Here is an 18,488-nt window from a genome sequence, read left to right on the forward strand (position 1 = left end):
ACAGGCAAGGTAAACTCAGAAAATAATAAAGCACCAGAATGTCTGTAGACTACCTGGTAAAGCATGAAGTGTAACAGAGAATTACTTCGTTAGAAGGATGTCAAAGAATGACCCGGCAAAATGGCTAAAGGCTTCTCAGCACCTAAACATTAAATTAGAATTGACACGTTTGCTACTGGTCAGAAGCATCAGGCGAAGAGAGAACATCCAATTACAAAAACATTAGATAGCAGTCATGCGGTGAGAAGTTTCATTTTAATATTGGCAGGACACCGATTGGTCTCTCCCTCTTTCGCGTAGTTCTAAACTATACTAAATGTATCTTCCCCAGTTCCTTCCGTCTGCAATCAGTAGACTTCTTTGCCTGGCACATTCCAATTATGCTGCTGTCGGACAGTAGTTACAAAGATGTGGAAACATTGTGTTGCACCATTTGCTCGTGAAAAATACATTTAATTAATACATGCACTGGACAAGTTTGTAATTTGAACAAAATAAGTTTGTTATACAACGGACATATCATCCAAAAGTTAGTTGCTAGAACATCGGAAGTTAGATAACTTCTTGCTGTGGCCTTGTCTACTAGAAGCCCAGCGGAAAAACAAGAAATACTCATATTATTGACTTTCAATACAGCATTAGTACAATATTTTATAAAATGCACTTGCAAGCTTGCACTAGATGGTGGCCAATAAGGTAGGCACAGTATGTGCCACATGTTAATATCAACCGTTAATAGTTTGTATATTAAATCAAATATAGAAATACATGTAAAAATTACTAATATTAATTTCAGCGCTCACAATAGTCCGCACAGTCACAGCTGATTTTTACAGGGCCTTTCACAAAGCTTTCTACTACCTTTGCTGGCGATGTCTCCACCAGCAGCCTGCTCTCACAAGCACTCTACTGCCATTAAAGACTCCAACAGGGGGCCTCCTGTAGATTGGTCCAGCCTGCTTCCCTCCTTGCCACCCGCTTACCAGCTTCTTTGCCAGCCTGCTCGCCACCCACAGACCAGCTTCTTTGCCAGCCTGCTCGCCACCCACAGACCAGCTTCTTTGCCAGCCTGCTCGCCCCTAGCCTGCCTTCCTCGCCTTCTGTCTTCTTCACATCAGTTATGTATGCTGTGTGTGGGCAGTGTTTATGGTGGCGCAAGTGAATTCCATCAGTGTTCTAGTAGTCACACTAATATACACATTGCACAGCCTGTTTTCTTGAAAAAGTACTACGCCCATGTATGACATCCAGTATTATTGCCGCAGTTGGGGCTTTTCGTAATTCCTGCTGCTTCTTGCATGGTTTTAAGCCTCCCAGGGTCCTATATTATGACTGCAGGTGGGTGCTGCTGGTCTGTGGAAATAGCTGCCTACGTATGTGTGCGCGCAGGTGTTTACATCAGGATTCAGTTGAGAACTGTTCAGTTCAGGCCTAAGACAAAGCAAACTTTTCCCAGTGCCCATCAGTGGGTTTTGAATGGATTTAGAATACATACTTATCCAATCATTTGACTGTCTCTGCAGAGCAGAGAGAGCAATGGTCAGGGATACCAACATTCAATTTTTTTAATATGCTTCTCTGGGAGTGGGCTTAGGTGTGTGTGTTTTAACAAATATTTAATCACAACATGCATGCCACCTTTTTTTTTTTTACCACACCACTTTGTATGTTTAAACAATTAACAATACTTTGGTGTTTTTCACAGAGGTCAGTCCTTTTGTCGTAAACCAGGGTGCTGGTCAATCTGTTGCGAGGCAGAACATCTGATTCCTCGTTACTTGTTGAAGTAACAAACCAGCTTGAGAGCTCAATAGCCCACAGGCCAGTTATCAAGCCTTACAAATGACCCAGATCCATACAGAGTAAAAACTGAGCATTCCAGGAAGCATGGGAAGAAGAGTACTTGTTCGTTGAATATCCAAAAGAGAAAACCACCTGTTTGTAAAATAACCTGGAACTGCACTACAAAACTCAACACTCATGATAGACAGAGAAGTTTCCACTGAACTCAAAGCTGCGTTCAGCAAAAGTGGCAGATGAAGGCATTGGAGGCTGTAACAGAAGCATCATTCAAAATATGCTATTTGCTTGCGAAACATAAGAAACCATTCACGGAGGCAGAGATGGTGAAGAAATGTTTCCTTTCAGCAGCCAAAGTTTTATTTGCAAATTACAGCAATAAAGCTAGTATTTTAAAAGAAATCAGCACATTACAGCTGAATCCACTTGTGCACTCAGGATAGAGAAAATGAGTGAAAACGTCGAGGAGCTAGTGATCAAAGCAGTGGGTTGCCATTCTTCAGTATTGCCATAGATTAGTCCACAGATCTAGGCAATAAGGCCCAGTTATTAGTTTGGGTGAGATATTCAGACCAATTGCTTCATCTCAAAGAGCTCCTGTGCCTTCTACCACTGAAAGAACACACAAGAAAAGACATACTGGACAGCATCTACTACTTTGAAACACATCACATACCACTGAATACTCTTGTCAGCATCAAAACAGAGGGGGCTGTTGCCATGGGAGGCCATGACAGAGGCTTTGTATCTCTGCTTAAGAAGCAGCTCAACGGACAGACTGTTAGACTACCACTGCATTTGAGCCAAAGCACTTAACCATACACTTTGTAAAGAAAGGCTGCAGGATTCAGAAGCTGAATATACAGACCTCTTGGTGCACACTGAAGTGCAATGGCTTAAGCAAAAGGAAAATTCAGGAGCAGTTCATTGCTTTGCTTCTAGACAATGAAAACTTTGTAAACCAAAGAGGTCAAGCTCTCCCAGAACCAAATATGAAATGGCGGATTCTTTCATATCTATTCACACACTTCAATGCTCGGAATCTGACACTGCAAGGAAAACAGCAGCTTGTGTGCTCCATGATGAACGGTATTTACTCATTTGAAATTAAGCTTGTGCTTTTGAAAGAACTGAATGATGCTAACTTCACCCACTTCCCAAAACTGTTGACTGACTCAAAGGTTTCCAAGTGCACAAGAAATGCTGCCAATACTAAACCTTGGTGCATGCTTTGACAAAATTTCTGGAGAGATCAAAGGGCGATTTTTTTTCAGTTCAGAGCCCTCACTCCCCTCTGTTCAGGCTGGTTGAAGACCTCTGGTTGGTGAGCGCACAAAATCTTGAAGTTATTGAACTTATTGGCATGAAAAGGGTGCAAGCAGAGATAGAGCTAATAGACATGCAGCATAATTTAGCTCTTGAAGCATCTTTTTTGGGGCAGGCACCAGAAGAATTCTGGAAAATTGTATCTGACAAACTTCCTCTTCTTTTCACAGTGGCTCAGAGAGCAATTTGTATGTTTGGGTCAATGTAGGTTTGTGAAAGTTAATTTTCCACAATGGGAATGTCGAAGTGTAAACTCAGAAATAAGCTTAGACTTACATCTGGATCAGCTCTTGAGGCTTGCTGTTTCAGACAGTACAAGATTACAGGACACTAACAGGAGACACAATGTGTAAAATAAGTTCCTAATATATCCGTCTTAAACTTAATTTTTTTCAGACTGTTAAACCTGTGCTACATACTGTTGAATATCTAGTTGAGGATTACCATGTAATGCCTCTTAAGATGGCTATGGTTTAATAAAAAAAATGTATTATCAAAATGTCAAATGAATGGGTCTTTTAAAGTGTGAATCTCTCAAAAGAATTCACCACGAAATGGGTCAATGGCCAAAAGGGAGTAAAAAGATAAGTACCCCAAAGAAACAGAGTTTGCATCGGGCAGAAAAAAAGATCTGACTTTTGGTAGAGTTCAAAATAATTTACCCATATGCACATAACAAAATGCTACAAGAGCATCTTCAGAAACTATTGTCTGTAGATACTAAATATGTTGTGCAGCCACCGTGTGAGGTTTAATTGTGCAGTAAGAACCGGCACATTGCCGAAGGATGCTGTGTACGCTATTGGCAAGCAGGTGCCTAGACCGCAACATTTTATATTAAGCAGGTATTCTGCGCTACATACAATATGTTTTAACTGTGGTTTTATTAAATAGTTCAGCTTTTGGGGATAAGGATCATACAACACATGCTGAATCGTATGCATTAACAAGTCCTTTGACCACCCGCCAAGATCTGCTGCAGTCCTCAATACGAATATTGATGTACATAAGTGGTTATCTTTAGAACAGTCACCAAATCTGAACAGTATTACAAGTGATGCTAAGCTGAAAACTCATTAAGCAGTACCATATTGGATTCACCTGCCATTTAAACCTCTTCACGTGCATCCAAGTGCCACCCTGAAACTAGGGTTACAAATATGGAGCTCAGTACAACACACTGAACATACTGATACATTTGGTTTTAAATAGTATCTTCTACCTTTTCAAGGCAGAAAAAAAAGTGCAGGGTACCTTGTCACTTCTCAAACTCATTTTCACAAAGATTAGTGCTCTATCAAGATCTGCAAAGAAGTGCACCTTTGGAGTCTGACAAGGACAAATCGGCATGGATTTAAGACCATCGCCAGCAACTTCCCTCCTTCAAGCGATCCATAATTCTGATCAACAAAGTATGAGATAAGATTAACAGGTTTTTCCAATTCAGAGCCAGTAACCCAAAAGTATATTTAATATGCTCCCACAATTGGGAAAGTCATCTTACATACAAGTCAATATTGTTCTAGTTGCATTACATTATGGGAAAGCAGCACGACAACTCAAAGAAGGAATCTTAAATTTACTGTAGCATCCGTTTATTTTAACAGACAAAACAACAATGGTAAAACCAAGTTACAGTTTGTAGACCCTCCACACTGAAGTAAGGGTGCAACCAATAATTACATCTGTTAATAATGGTGAAGATTCTACACTGGATCAAAGATATAAAACGTCTTTGAGTGTGCAATGTTAAAGTCCAAGGTTTACTACTGAGTAAGACCAAGTTTCTTTTTCAGCGATTCTGGCATTTCTGGTGGAGGTGGACGTGGAAGCCTGAAATAGACCTTTACGGAGTCATAAATGAACCACTGCAGTGCAGTCAGAGTGCCAATCATAATAATACGGGCAGTCAGACCCTTCCAGACACCTGTAAATAGAAACAATCATGAGTAATCAGTGGTAGTAATCACTAATAAAAAGAAATACCAAGTTTCAAATTAAAACAAGCTTTGAGAAATTAAACGTTTACCTTTAGGCCCAAGTTTTTTTAGGACTGCTACAGCAGTACTGCCTTTTTCTTTGTTCAACACAGAAACCACTGAATCAGCAGGATGGGACACAATGGCACAAAATACACCAGCTGAAAAATGAAAACATTAAGTTTAGATGTGGCAGAACGCACAGTTGTTAACTTCGAAAGATGCCTATAGTCAGACATGACCAAGCTACGACATACTTATACGCATCAGGGAGGGTTAACTGTAATCCTAGTTCTCTTCAATTGAAATACTCATTATAGCAATAACCATAAGTAATGAATAGTCTCATGCACACATCAGCATCCCGGAGCACTTTTAAAAATATATAAATCCATGAATACCTTAACGACTGGTATGTGTGTAAGCTTCTAAATTGAACTATATAGAAGTGCAGGCTAGGACTTATTTTTGGAGACACAGCAAGTAGCAGATAGGTTCACGGACTGTATGTTTTAGTGGGTCAAGGGGTCTCTGGATGTAGTTAGTAGCATTTTCTTCCACTTTGCTGTACAACAGGCTTGTGTGGCAACTTTGTAGGGCTTTAAGAGGAGGTCAAGGCATTTCTGCAGAAGGTGGAGACAGGACCACATGTATCAAAGCTACAGACTGAGCTGGTTGGGGGCCTGATCCGACCCTGGTGACAATGATAAGCCTGTTGGCGAGCATCTTGTGCAGAATGACATCAAGGAATGCTCGAGTATCAGGGCTGTCTGGGCCAGGTGGGAACGACTAGGATGAGTCTGTCTACCACATCTTCCCCATCATAAGTGGAAAGGAGGAGCAGCTAAAGTATAAACAAAGTTGCTTAAATCGTTCATCCATACAGTGATGCATGTGGAGGCCTGGATGATAAATGTGGGCACTTTGCATTTTTGGAGGTGCAAAAATGTCTATTTGTGGGGTGCCACCATGTCAAAGGTTCTAGACCAACGATACTTAAAGTAAGGGCAGGGGGGCCACATGCAGCTCTCCTGACCTTTTGTTGCAGCCCCCTGATGAACAGCAGCAGTGGGTGACAGAGCAGGAACATTCAGAAAGCTGTGGAACAGGCATGCTTTATTTACACGTTAAGTGGCCTAGACAACTTATCTTTAGGAAGACCTTAAGTTTGAAACACATCTTGTACTAAACATGTAAAAACTTGATAAACTTTGCAAACTTCAAAAAAGTGTATTTTAAATAACATGCATGAGTCAGATTATATCACTGCATTGAGAGGCATTTAGGAAGTTTTCAAACATGATCTTAAAACATCCAAGCCGCCCCCACTCTGAAAGCAATGCCATTAATGAACCAAAAGGTAAGTAATTTGTCAGGTGCAACTTGTGTGTAGCCTTGGCTGTTATATTAATGGAACTTTACAGATTACATAAAAACACAAGAAAAGGTTTTGTATTTCACACGTCCTTAACTTGTGTATTTAAAGGGGCCCTCGTGTGGTAATGAAGAAAAAGGAGGCAAATTGAAATTAACTCGCTGCCTAGGGTCACAGAGTTTGCTCAAATGGGGAAGACAGGGCAGATACCAGAATTTCTGGTTTCCCATTTTGCAATTCAGCGACCAGATGCCCATCTTACCCTCTCACGTTTTGCACTGGAAGTTAATGATTTGTCTAATTCTTGGTGCATGACAATAGAGTGTCAGTGGCAAACAGAAGTCACATGAAGGCTCAGTTTGATGTCCACACTATGCATCTGCTTTGTGTCCCCCGAAGCCCACCTTTCATCACTCTCACCCTTGCCATGCTGGCATCAAGGCACACCCCTCAGGAATGCCACAGACCGCATTTTATGGCCCCCAGGGAAATGTTTGCGAGTACCCATGTTCTAAACAGTAGCCATGGCGAACCATCGCTAATACCTTCCTGCCAGCAAGGGAGCAAAACCTGTAGTCCGCCTCAGCAGGTCATGTGTGATCAGACTGCAGTGAAGTGTTTTGGAATGGGAGGGGAATGATGAGGTTAGGAGACACGTCTGTTCTACAGTGCAGGACTATCCTTTAGCCCTGTAGGCATCCCTGGTCTAACCTTGGTGCCTGATAAGCTACTAAGCAAAAAGCATTACCAGTTCACAATACCCTCCTTTCAGCATTCACGTTAAAGGGAATCTGAGAAGTGGGCTATTTAGCATTCCAAGAAATCCTGTACGATTCCCTTTATGAATGACTGCTAGGCAAAGTGGACATTTTTTTATCCTAGGACACGAACAGAACAATTCAGCTGCTATTCCAGCAAAAGTACATAGCGAAAGTAGTGGCAGTGAAGTCTTGGCACTGTTAACTGCACACAATAGGAGACTGCTACAAAAACTCCTCAGTTGGGAGTTTTGGAGAGTGCCAGTTTAGTATCAATTGTGGGCATGAATTTGAAACTGTAGAATAATTACATCTTGTGTATCAAAAACCTACTCTTGCAGTAGACCAAGGTTTGTAGGGCTACAACGATGTAAGAATGACTTACCAATATATCCGGCCACAAATGTAACCACCAACTGTTCTGGTTTTGAGCACTCGCTTCTGGGTTTGGGCACAACATATTTGTACAAAGCTTCAACAGTACGCTCGAAGCAGGCAAACTTCATCATGGTGTATGGGATCTGCCTCATCCATAGGGGAACAACGCCTTTGTAGAAACTAGAATAAAAAGATTAAAAGGCGATTTCAGCACTGAAATCAAGTTATATTTAAAAAAAAAAAAAAAAATGAAAACAAATCTGTTTGTCTGCATACAAGCCAAGCTCTGATGATAGGAAATGGCATGAATTGCTTCATGCCACTGACATCAGAACATGAAAGGCGAACATGCAGGTATATTTATCTTACATGCCAATGACTCAAGCACCTTCGACTGTGCAACAAACAAGTTGCCAAGTGTCAACTGACTGAACGTTTAGAGTTAATCTTGCAGCTCAGTCAGAAGGGCACTCTCAAAGGTGGATCTAAGGAGCATGTTATCTACATACATATAAATAAATAATATCTCAAATGGCCCAATTGAGGCGCGCTCTTTTCATTGGTGCCCACGTCAGGGAAGAGCTGATTCCCTATATTCAATCGCCATGCAACTCTGACAAAGTCAATAACGTGGCACTCACAGGATATTCAATTTCTTCTTATTTAATGTGCAATTGATAACTCCAACAAACACCAACACGTTTCAACCTACACAGTCTTGATCATGGTGACAAACCAATCCAAGCTATATATACTGTTCATCTCAACATGCCATTACGTGGCATTCTGGGATATTTAGCTAATAGCAATACAAAGTGAATATAAGAAAAAAAAACATACCAATTCAGAGTACCACCTTGTGCAACTATATCATACTTATATACACATTGTTAAAACATAATATAAAATAAAACATTGGCTACATATGAAATATTATGGCATTGCAACAATAAATAAACATGAACGTAGAGGAGATCAGAAACTGAGACGACTAGAACCTAGATATATCATTAAAAACTAAGATCCCGTTTGGATTGAATGGCGATGAGGAATTGAACTGTCATCTGTAAACAGTTAGCATTTTGCAATATGAGAGATACTTTACCATAACAATTTGGTTGTCATTGCTTGTGATACGGGAAGTTCACGAACTATGTTGAAAAATTGATTTGTTGTACATTGATGAATCAGATTCATAAATAAAGTTAATTAAAAAAATTGGAATTTATTCTAAAATAAGAAAAATAATATAAGAGGTGTAAAGAAATGGCTCCCTGTTGCAGTTACCCCCCACTTTTTGCCTGATACTGATGCTGACTTGACTGAGAAGAGTGCTGGGACCCTGCTAACCAGGCCCCAGCACCAGTGTTCCTTCACCTAAAATGTACCATTGTATCCACAATTGGCACACCCTGGCATTCAGATAAGTCCCTTGTAACTGGTACTTCTAGTACCAAGGGCCCTGATGCCAAGGAAGGTCTCTAAGGGCTGCAGCATGTCTTATGCCACCCTAGAGACCCCTCACTCAGCACAGACACACTGCTTACAAGCCTGTGTGTGCTAGTGAGAACAAAAATGAGTAAGTCGACATGGCACTCCCCTCAGGGTGCCATGCCAGCCTCTCACTGCCTCTGCAGTATAGGTAAGACACCCCTCTAGCAGGCCTTACAGCCCTAAGGCAGGGTGCACTATACCATAGGTGAGGGTACCAGTGCATGAGCATGGTACCCTTACAGTGTCTAAACAAAACCTTAGACATTGTAAGTGCAGGGTAGCCATAAGAGTATATGGTCTGGGAGTCTGTCAAACACGAACTCCACAGCACCATAATGGCTACACTGAAAACTGGGAAGTTTGGTATCAAACTTCTCAGCACAATAAATGCACACTGATGCCAGTGTACATTTTATTGCAAAATACACCACAGAGGGCACCTTAGAGGTGCCCCCTGAAACTTAACCGACTGTCTGTGTAGGCTGACTAGTTCCAGCAGCCTGCCACACCAGAGACATGTTGCTGGCCCCATGGGGAGAGTGCCTTTGTCACTCTGAGGCCAGTAACAAAGCCTGCACTGGGTGGAGATGCTAACACCTCCCCCAGGCAGGAGCTGTAACACCTGGCGGTGAGCCTCAAAGGCTCACCCCTTTGTCACAGCCCAGCAGGGCACTCCAGCTTAGTGGAGTTGCCCGCCCCCTCCGGCCACGGCCCCCACTTTTGGCGGCAAGGCTGGAGGGAACAAAGAAAGCAACAAGGAGGAGTCACTGGCCAGTCAGGACAGCCCCTAAGGTGTCCTGAGCTGAGGTGACTCTGACTTTTAGAAATCCTCCATCTTGCAGATGGAGGATTCCCCCAATAGGGTTAGGATTGTGACCCCCTCCCCTTGGGAGGAGGCACAAAGAGGGTGTACCCACCCTCAGGGCTAGTAGCCATTGGCTACTAACCCCCCAGACCTAAACACGCCCTTAAATTTAGTATTTAAGGGCTACCCTGAACCCTAGAAAATTAGATTCCTGCAACTACAAGAAGAAGGACTGCCTAGCTGAAAACCCCTGCAGAGGAAGACCAGAAGACGACAACTGCCTTGGCTCCAGAAACTCACCGGCCTGTCTCCTGCCTTCCAAAGATCCTGCTCCAGCGACGCCTTCCAAAGGGACCAGCGACCTCGACATCCTCTGAGGACTGCCCCTGCTTCGAAAAGACAAGAAACTCCCGAGGACAGCGGACCTGCTCCAAGAAAGGCTGCAACTTCGTTTCCAGCAGCCTTGAAAGAACCCTGCAAGCTCCCCGCAAGAAGCGTGAGACTTGCAACACTGCACCCGGCGACCCCGACTCGGCTGGTGGAGATCCAACACCTCAGGAGGGACCCCAGGACTACTCTGATACTGTGAGTACCAAAACCTGTCCCCCCTGAGCCCCCACAGCGCCGCCTGCAGAGGGAATCCCGAGGCTTCCCCTGACCGCGACTCTTTGAATCCAAAGTCCCGACGCCTGGGAGAGACCCTGCACCCGCAGCCCCCAGGACCTGAAGGACCGGACTTTCACTGGAGAAGTGACCCCCAGGAGTCCCTCTCCCTTGCCCAAGTGGAGGTTTCCCCGAGGAATCCCCCCCTTGCCTGCCTGCAGCGCTGAAGAGATCCCGAGATCTCTCATAGACTAACATTGCGAACCCGACGCTTGTTTCTACACTGCACCCGGCCGCCCCCGTGCTGCTGAGGGTGAGATTTCTGTGTGGGCTTGTGTCCCCCCCGGTGCCCTACAAAACCCCTCTGGTCTGCCCTCCGAAGACGCGGGTACTTACCTGCAAGCAGACCGGAACCGGGGCACCCCCTTCTCTCCATTCTAGCCTATGTGTTTTGGGCACCACTTTGAACTCTGCACCTGACCGGCCCTGAGCTGCTGGTGTGGTGACTTTGGGGTTGCTCTGAACCCCCAACGGTGGGCTACCTTGGACCAAGAACTGAACCCTGTAAGTGTCCTACTTACCTGGTAAAACTAACAAAAACTTACCTCCCCCAGGAACTGTGAAAATTGCACTAAGTGTCCACTTTTAAAACAGCTATTTGTCAATAACTTGAAAAGTATACATGCAATTTTTATGATTTGAAGTTCCTAAAGTACTTACCTGCAATACCTTTCGAATGAGATATTACATGTAGAATTTGAACCTGTGGTTCTTAAAATAAACTAAGAAAAGATATTTTTCTATATAAAAACCTATTGGCTGGATTTGTCTCTGAGTGTGTGTACCTCATTTATTGTCTATGTGTATGTACAACAAATGCTTAACACTACTCCTTGGATAAGCCTACTGCTCGACCACACTACCACAAAATAGAGCATTAGTATTATCTATTTTTACCACTATTTTACCTCTAAGGGGAACCCTTGGACTCTGTGCATGCTATTCCTTACTTTGAAATAGCACATACAGAGCCAACTTCCTACAAGAGGTATAAGCAATGACATAAGATCAGGACAGTACTATTGCGGAGATATATGTATTGTTTACAGGAGGAGTGACAAACATATGTAATGTGATTTGGCAAAATATTTAATGTGACTTGAATAGGCAATGTGCATTTCTTACTCATTAAGTTTTATTTTATATTATATGTTTTAACAATGTGTATGTAAGTATGATATAGTTGCACAAGGTGGTACTCTGAATTGGTATGTTTGTTTTTTCTCATATTCACTTTGTATTGCTATTAACTACATATCCCAGAATGCCACATAATGGCATGTTGAGATGAATAGTATATATAGCTTGAATTGTATTGGTTTGTCACCGTGATCAAGACCGTGTAGGCTGAAACGCGTTGGTGTTTGTTGGAGGTATCAATTGCCCATTAAATAAGAAGAAATTGACTATCCTGTGAGTGCCACGTTATTGACTTTATGTCAAAGTTGTATGGTACTGTAATAAATAAATATATATATATATATATATATATATATATATACATATATATATACATATATACACACACACACACACAAAACCGTCCTTAATCTTCAATCCTAGGACCGGTTACCACAGCCAAACAAATTAGGTCTTAATTTACTTACGCCCAAAGCCCTTCTTCAGCATACATTTTTGGAGCAGCTTCCCGTAGAGTGTTAGCGTAGCCAGGTTGCGTCTGAATACGAACTTTAGCAGCTTCCATTGGAGCCAGGGCAATATCCGCAAAGAACTCTGCACTTGCAGATGCCGCCAAATACAAAGAGGTACGCCACAAGTATGTGTTTTCCTGAAACAAACATGAAAGTAGTGGCCCAGTAAGATAGTAGGATTTATGAATGCTGTGACTAGTAAAAAGATTACTGAAGGAACCATATTACATCTAAACATAAGCAGTGTCAAATGTACTTTAACCTCTCATGATGATCAATAGCAACTACACATTTAAGAAAATGTACTCTCATTACTTGTTGCTATGGGAGAAAGGTCCAATTTGTCTCATATTTGATAGTTTCATGGCCATCTATTAAACTGTCACTAACCAAATTATTGGAGAATAAAAGTATTAGAGACCTAGTAAGAAGTCTACTGTGGTAAAAAAATATATATATATATATATATATATATATATATATCTATCTCCAGTGTTGACATACAACATACGAAAGCTTTGTATGTTAAACTGTAACCGCACAGTTAATTGGTCTTTGAATATCTAAATTTTGGCAGATAACCACTGAGGCCTAACTGATATAATAAACAATATCTCCAAAATTCAATTAATGCGAAACTGGCACACAAGTTGGGACTAATGTGGATGTTACAAAGCAACCATGAGATTTGTCATAATCAAATACATAAAATTATAGACGAGTTAAAGTGTTTGTAAGAACCCAACTTTAAACATAAAGAGTAAACACAATTGGCAACAAAGCAAAACATAGGTTTCAGATAAGCTAGTTAAATTGCACTCCTGCAGCAGGAGTGAATTTGCACAAACGATCAAACATTCTAAAGGAAGAGGATTAAAGAATGTTTACCTCTCCCAGAAGGTTGCTATACAAGACTTTGAAGACTTCGTAGAAACCAAACTTGCAAAGTCCTTGCATGGAGTATCCGATAAACGTTGGAGCCCATCCCTTGGCAAGGCCGCGAAAACCATCTTCCTTCAGTGTGACTGAGAAGCCATTAAAAATGCCTTTGTATTTCTTGGGGTCAACCTAAAAGGTGGTTAAACAGTTAAGAGTGTCAAACACAAAAGTTTGATTTGCTGTAACCTGCTAAATAAAACCACAAGACAGAAGACATCAAGATGCAATGGAGAAAGATCAACGAATAACAGTTCACCAAGCAGCAGTAAATCTGGTGTAGGACAGCCATGCAAGCATATATAGGTTATGAACATGTTCAAGCTTAGCCTGAAGGAATGCTCATTTATAGTGTAGTTTATGGAAGAGTGACAAATACAGTACAACAAAATACTTCAATGTCTGCATACCAACAAAGCCCAAATAGCAGGAAACGGACACATTGCTGCAGCCGTTCATATCAGGGCATAAATAGGTAACATGCAGGTATATTGATCTCACATGCCAATGACTCAAGCATCTTTGACTGTGCAACCGAAAAAGTTGCCGAATGACAACTGACTGGAACAGAGGACGAATCCTCTAGAACTCAGCACAGTAACAGGCATTCACAAAGATGGATCTAAGGAAGCATGTGGATTATTCAAGTGAGCAAATTCAAAATGTAATTTAAGTGCATGGTAATAAGCAGTCAAACTGAAGCACGAACTATCTAATTTATGAAGTTTAAAAAAACTGCACTTTAACTCACAAACGACTGACTGCCTCTGTATAGCAGATTTGTTATAGTAACTGAATATTCAATGCCACTCAATTATGCAATTCGGCAGCCATGGTGTTTTGTTAGTTTTGGAAAAGCTAAAATTGCTCTACAGCTTTAAATACACATTCTGGAAAGAGACAACCTACTGAGTAAGTGTACTGTTGCTAAGCACGGTCCTGAAAGTGGTATCACATTTGTTTAGGAGACTGATAAAAGGGTGGATCAGCACCGTCTTTGACGTTACTTATAGACTACAATACTTCGGACTTCTGTAGGTCCCTGACGTGGTGAATGTTAGAATTTGTGCAGTCCCTCGATACTTGCTTTATGTTATGTTTCTCGCTTACAAGTATAAAAAAAAAAAAAAAAAAAAAAAAAAAAAAAACTTGTTTAGGTATACGCCAGTGTCAATTTTTTTTAAACCTTCTCTCGTTTGGTTACTCAGTATTAATAGATACTTTTCCTATGCGATTAATATTGATCGATTGAGAGTAAATGGTCAGTAAAATACTGAATCCCCTTGTCGGCTTGTTTGATATTGTTTATACTCGCTTATGTTGTCAAGGGGTTATTGGGCTGTCATCTATTGTTGCCACAATTTAGTCAGCCCTCCACATAAGTTGGTCCTTCCCTTCTGTGTAAGAGATTGTTAATGTTAATTAGTACCAGCATTGCCTTTTTCATCTGCAGCTGCCCAGTGTGCTTTTCCTGTATAAGAGCCACTGCAACATATAGACTAATACCCAGCTACCTCATCCACTTCGATCAGCACAGATGCATGTTTTTCTGCGCTTTTACCCAAAAACATGGATTAAAACATGCTTATTTTGCTCAGGCACTTCAACTCTTCAATACTTGGCAACTCTTCAATGGAGTTGAAATGCACGACAAATGCATAAGAATCTCTGGCCATACATGTCAAATGATTTTAAGTCAAGAAAAGGATGTCATGATTACTAAAGGAATGTTTAAAAAGAAAAATACAGGAAACGTATGTATGCCAATACCAACCTGCAAACGGCATTTCACCAAATCCAGAGGAACGACTGCGGTGTGCGTCAAACCACAACTTAGGACCCCACCAAAGCCACAAAGTGCATAAAATTTCATTGAGCCATATTCACAGCTGTATTCCTCTGTGACAAAAAAAGGACACACCATGCTTTTAGACAAACCACATGCATTGCAACGGATTAAACGAGGAGGCTGTTATACTTCCTCGCACAAGCCTGTTAAACTGCTTACGCTGGTTAGAGCCACTCATTACCAAAGATCAAATCGCCCATAACTACTGCAGCAATCCAGTCCACTTCCTTTACAATATGGTACTTGCAGATTTGATTTGCATCATAAATGCAGTAAAAACAACAATGCAAAATAACCTGGCACAAGCACCAAATGTCAAATTGAGACTGTTGTGTTAGGGAACTTATATTCCATGCTTAAAACACTCACCCCACAACATGCAGACAAACCTGAAGCCTGCATTTGACCAGATCTAACGGGACAACTGCAGTATGTGTTGTACCACAGCTTATAATTCCACCAAAGCCACAAAGGAGAAAGAATTTGCCAGATCCATATGCACAGCTATCCTCATCTGTTTAACCAAAAAACGTACGTGTCAATTATATATTTATTTCAGCTTTTGATTATGAAGTCCGATTTAAAGCACTTTTGTAGGCTGCCTGCCTTTGTTGGCAAATAATCTTGGATTATTTAAAAGGTGCACTTAACGCATTCCTTTTTGTTGTTATAAAGAAGGTATGCCATGTTATGCAACAAGGTCACATCTAACCTGGGCAGAAAAGTGTAGCGATACGTGCATCAAATTCGAGTGTACAGTGGTAACCAGTTTTTCAAAAGCATACTAAAAAGAACTAAACTGACAGAACAAACACCGGGTGCACATCAATTTGCAGTCACAACAGTTTGAATGATTGTACACTGCTGCCACTGGCTCAGGCACAGCAGGTGAAACGGGTACTTCCAGATCTAGTTTGGTTTATTTACAAGACAATGAGAAAATATGGAAACATTAACGAAACAATGATCTGTAGGTTTGAGCGGGTGCAGACGTTTAAACAGTTGTCCTCCAGAGATCAAGAAACCCAAATTCAAACGGAAGAACAATATGTCCCAAAAATGTTTTAGACAGGTCAGAAGTGGCACTAATCTAGAGAGGCACAACCACGTGTAGGTATGGACGATAATAACTGAAACGTAAATTCAATACACTCGGCATACCATTGTAGGGATTTACTTACTTACCATTTTGTAACAAAGTGTTTGCTTTCCGAGACTATATACGAATGATCATTTTTACGCAAAAACATACAAGAGTAATGACAAATAACTATTTATCATTCCGGTCGCCAATCAGTCGTATCATAACTCAACATCTTCACGAGGAGTTTGCCACAAATATCATGAACATTTTGAGCTATGAGACAAGAAATGAAAAAGAAAAAATGTTTAGTCAGAACATCAGAAAAACAAATAAAAATACCAGAGATTGTATATTGCGCTGGTAAAGTTTCCTTCTTGTTAAGGCAAAACAGCAAGCATGTATCCTAATATATAAAATGCATTCGAGACATTAAACAGTTAAGTTTAGGAAATGGCTCTGGCAAAACAGCACTTCAAGCTCGCCTCTTAAAGCCATCACTGACAACCTCCATTATCTAAGCTTTGATTTGGTACCGCTCGTCGTTTCACCACACTAGCCGCGGGTGCAATTTGAGCAGTAACTTAAAAGAAACGTGAACAGAGCTATAAACAGAGGCAATTTTAATAATGCGAGTTTAATACTTTCACACTACGCTACGTTTTACAAGTCTACAGCACCACGCATGCCTCCTAAATGCGATTGGCCAAAGAGCCGCACTGCATAAATCCCAAACCACCACTGCCCCTTTTTTTTTTTTTTTTTTTAAAGAATGGTAAAGAGCGACACGCATATCAGCTTATCCAGTCTTGCTAACTGGACAAACTTACCAGAGAAACTTTTTTTTTTTTTTTTCCAATCAGTATAAAGTTCGTCGCCCAAAAGAAGTTTTAAGAACTTCTGCAGCCCTACACCATGGTTAGAAACGTAACAGCCCCCCTCATATGCCATACTTTTAGTGCACAGCCCTACGTGACAGCAAAAGCCGAAGAACTTCAAAGGTTCACCATATCGGCCACGGACTAAAGGTCCTCTTAAACAAGGATTTGAACCTCTGAGCTAGCTACAGGTTGCATATTTTGCCCACTATCAACTTAACCATCTCGGACCTCTTCAATCCATTTACGGCCACCCCTGCCCCTTCAACTCATCCTGCAAAATTCTACTTTCTCCCTGTATGACGCTTTTTAGTTTTTCCTTCTTCCGTTTTTCACAATTGTCTTTTGCTCGCAGCAAATGCTTGAGGCGTAAAATTGAGCCCCGCCCTCACAAATAAGTCTCGGTGCTCAGCACCGGAAACAACAAGCACAAATTAAGCACTACTTTAAGGACTCACACTGAAGCGTCAGAGCTATTCCGACTATACATGTCAATACTGGCGTTTGGAAAGAGATAGTAATAATTAATATCTCACAAGCAAAACAAGTTTAACGCATAAAAAATAATAAAAAATAATAATCACACACAAATAACGTTGTGCATAGGGTGGAATCAGCATATGTGGTTTGTGCGTGTTTACTTTAAAAAGCAGCGTCTTCGTTAAAACAAGTGGAAAATAAAGATAAAAAGGCATTTCGATAGATTACATTGGAAAGATAATTAACGGAGAAACTAAAGTTAATGTAATTCTGACGGACATCAGGGTTGGTTGATCTCCTCTAACGGTCTCGCTCTCACCTGCTGCGGCTGCAGCTAGTACGCGCCGGGTAGGCTGCGCTTGAGTGGTCGGGGAGCACTGGGCCTCCGGTACAAGTTGGAACTGCGGCGCGCTGAAGGGGTTGGCCCGGCAGAGATGCGCAACGGTGGAGTACATTTTGGATGCTGCAATAACAAGAACAAAGACTATTAAACAGGCAATACGCGCACGTCCACCCGCGTACTTTCTCTACTCGCTATGCGATACGATGATGGTCCCGTTCTGCCGCCAAGAACTGACGCGACAGAGTTGCGGTGTCAGTCGCACACTATCCACAAACCCCCGAGTGTGTTCGCTGACGAACGGTGATGTCGTCTTAGCACCCCCAAAAGCCACCAAGGCGGCGGGGCTAAGTGGTTCCACCGCACTCACTCTTTAAGATGGCGCTGCCTCCCCCTTCGCCGGCTTCCAAAGGCCGAACGTCCTCCACCGACAACCACTTTGTCCTTCTCTGACGTAGCGCTGACGCGTGGCAAGGCGCGCCGCGAATAAGCTGATTGGTCGACTAAGTACGAGCGTCAGGGAAAATGCGACGAGAGTTGCGCAAGCCTTGTCCTTAGCTTGGCTGCAAGGTTGGGCTGCCGAAGGTCAGGTGACCGAGGCTCGCCAAAGCAGAAAGGGCAGAAATCTAAGATATTGTTGTTGGCTTGTGTGAGGCAGGACGGACTGACCCTGCCAGTACTGGAATGAGGCAAT

At 41.9% G+C, this 18,488-nt stretch overlaps 1 protein-coding gene and 2 non-coding genes across 4 annotated transcripts; all 3 read right to left on the minus strand.

The window, feature by feature from the left end:
• Positions 1-4,699: 4,699 nt before the first annotated feature.
• Positions 4,700-18,286, minus strand: SLC25A3 (solute carrier family 25 member 3). Of its 2 annotated transcripts, none has more exons than XM_069229516.1 (8): positions 18,165-18,286; positions 17,774-17,917; positions 14,941-15,065; positions 13,119-13,298; positions 12,186-12,367; positions 7,624-7,796; positions 5,156-5,266; positions 4,700-5,053 (listed from the first exon to the last, which is right to left on the minus strand). In XM_069229516.1, the coding sequence occupies exons 2-8, from the start codon at positions 17,907-17,909 to the stop codon at positions 4,893-4,895; spliced, it is 1,068 nt and encodes a 355-aa protein (XP_069085617.1). In that variant the 5' UTR covers positions 17,910-17,917; positions 18,165-18,286; the 3' UTR covers positions 4,700-4,892. The 2 variants fall into 2 exon arrangements, with proteins under 2 accessions (XP_069085617.1, XP_069085616.1); XM_069229515.1 differs by lacking the exon at positions 14,941-15,065 and adding an exon at positions 15,405-15,529 and having other exon boundaries at positions 18,165-18,280.
• LOC138288648 (small nucleolar RNA SNORA53) lies at positions 7,880-8,115 on the minus strand. The gene has a single exon (XR_011202505.1). It is a non-coding gene; the product is annotated as a small nucleolar RNA SNORA53 (small nucleolar RNA).
• LOC138288647 (small nucleolar RNA SNORA53) lies at positions 13,564-13,803 on the minus strand. Its single transcript, XR_011202504.1, has one exon. It is a non-coding gene; the product is annotated as a small nucleolar RNA SNORA53 (small nucleolar RNA).
• Positions 18,287-18,488: the final 202 nt, after the last annotated feature.

Source organism: Pleurodeles waltl, chromosome 4_1 (assembly GCF_031143425.1).
Source record: "Pleurodeles waltl isolate 20211129_DDA chromosome 4_1, aPleWal1.hap1.20221129, whole genome shotgun sequence".
NCBI classification, from domain to species: domain Eukaryota; kingdom Metazoa; phylum Chordata; class Amphibia; order Caudata; family Salamandridae; genus Pleurodeles; species Pleurodeles waltl.

Excerpts from the sequence above, each read along its gene's own strand:
- SLC25A3 (XM_069229516.1), bottom strand. The coding sequence starts at position 17,909 with ATGTACTCCACCGTTGCGCATCTCTGCCGGGCCAACCCCTTCAGCGCG. Across the intron at positions 12,368-13,118 it reads ATAGCAACCTTCTGGGAGAG|GAAAACACATACTTGTGGCG; the intron begins GTAAACATTCTT and ends TGTTTGTTTCAG. Across the intron at positions 7,797-12,185 it reads GCTGAAGAAGGGCTTTGGGC|TTTCTACAAAGGCGTTGTTC; the intron begins GTAAGTAAATTA and ends TTTTTATTCTAG.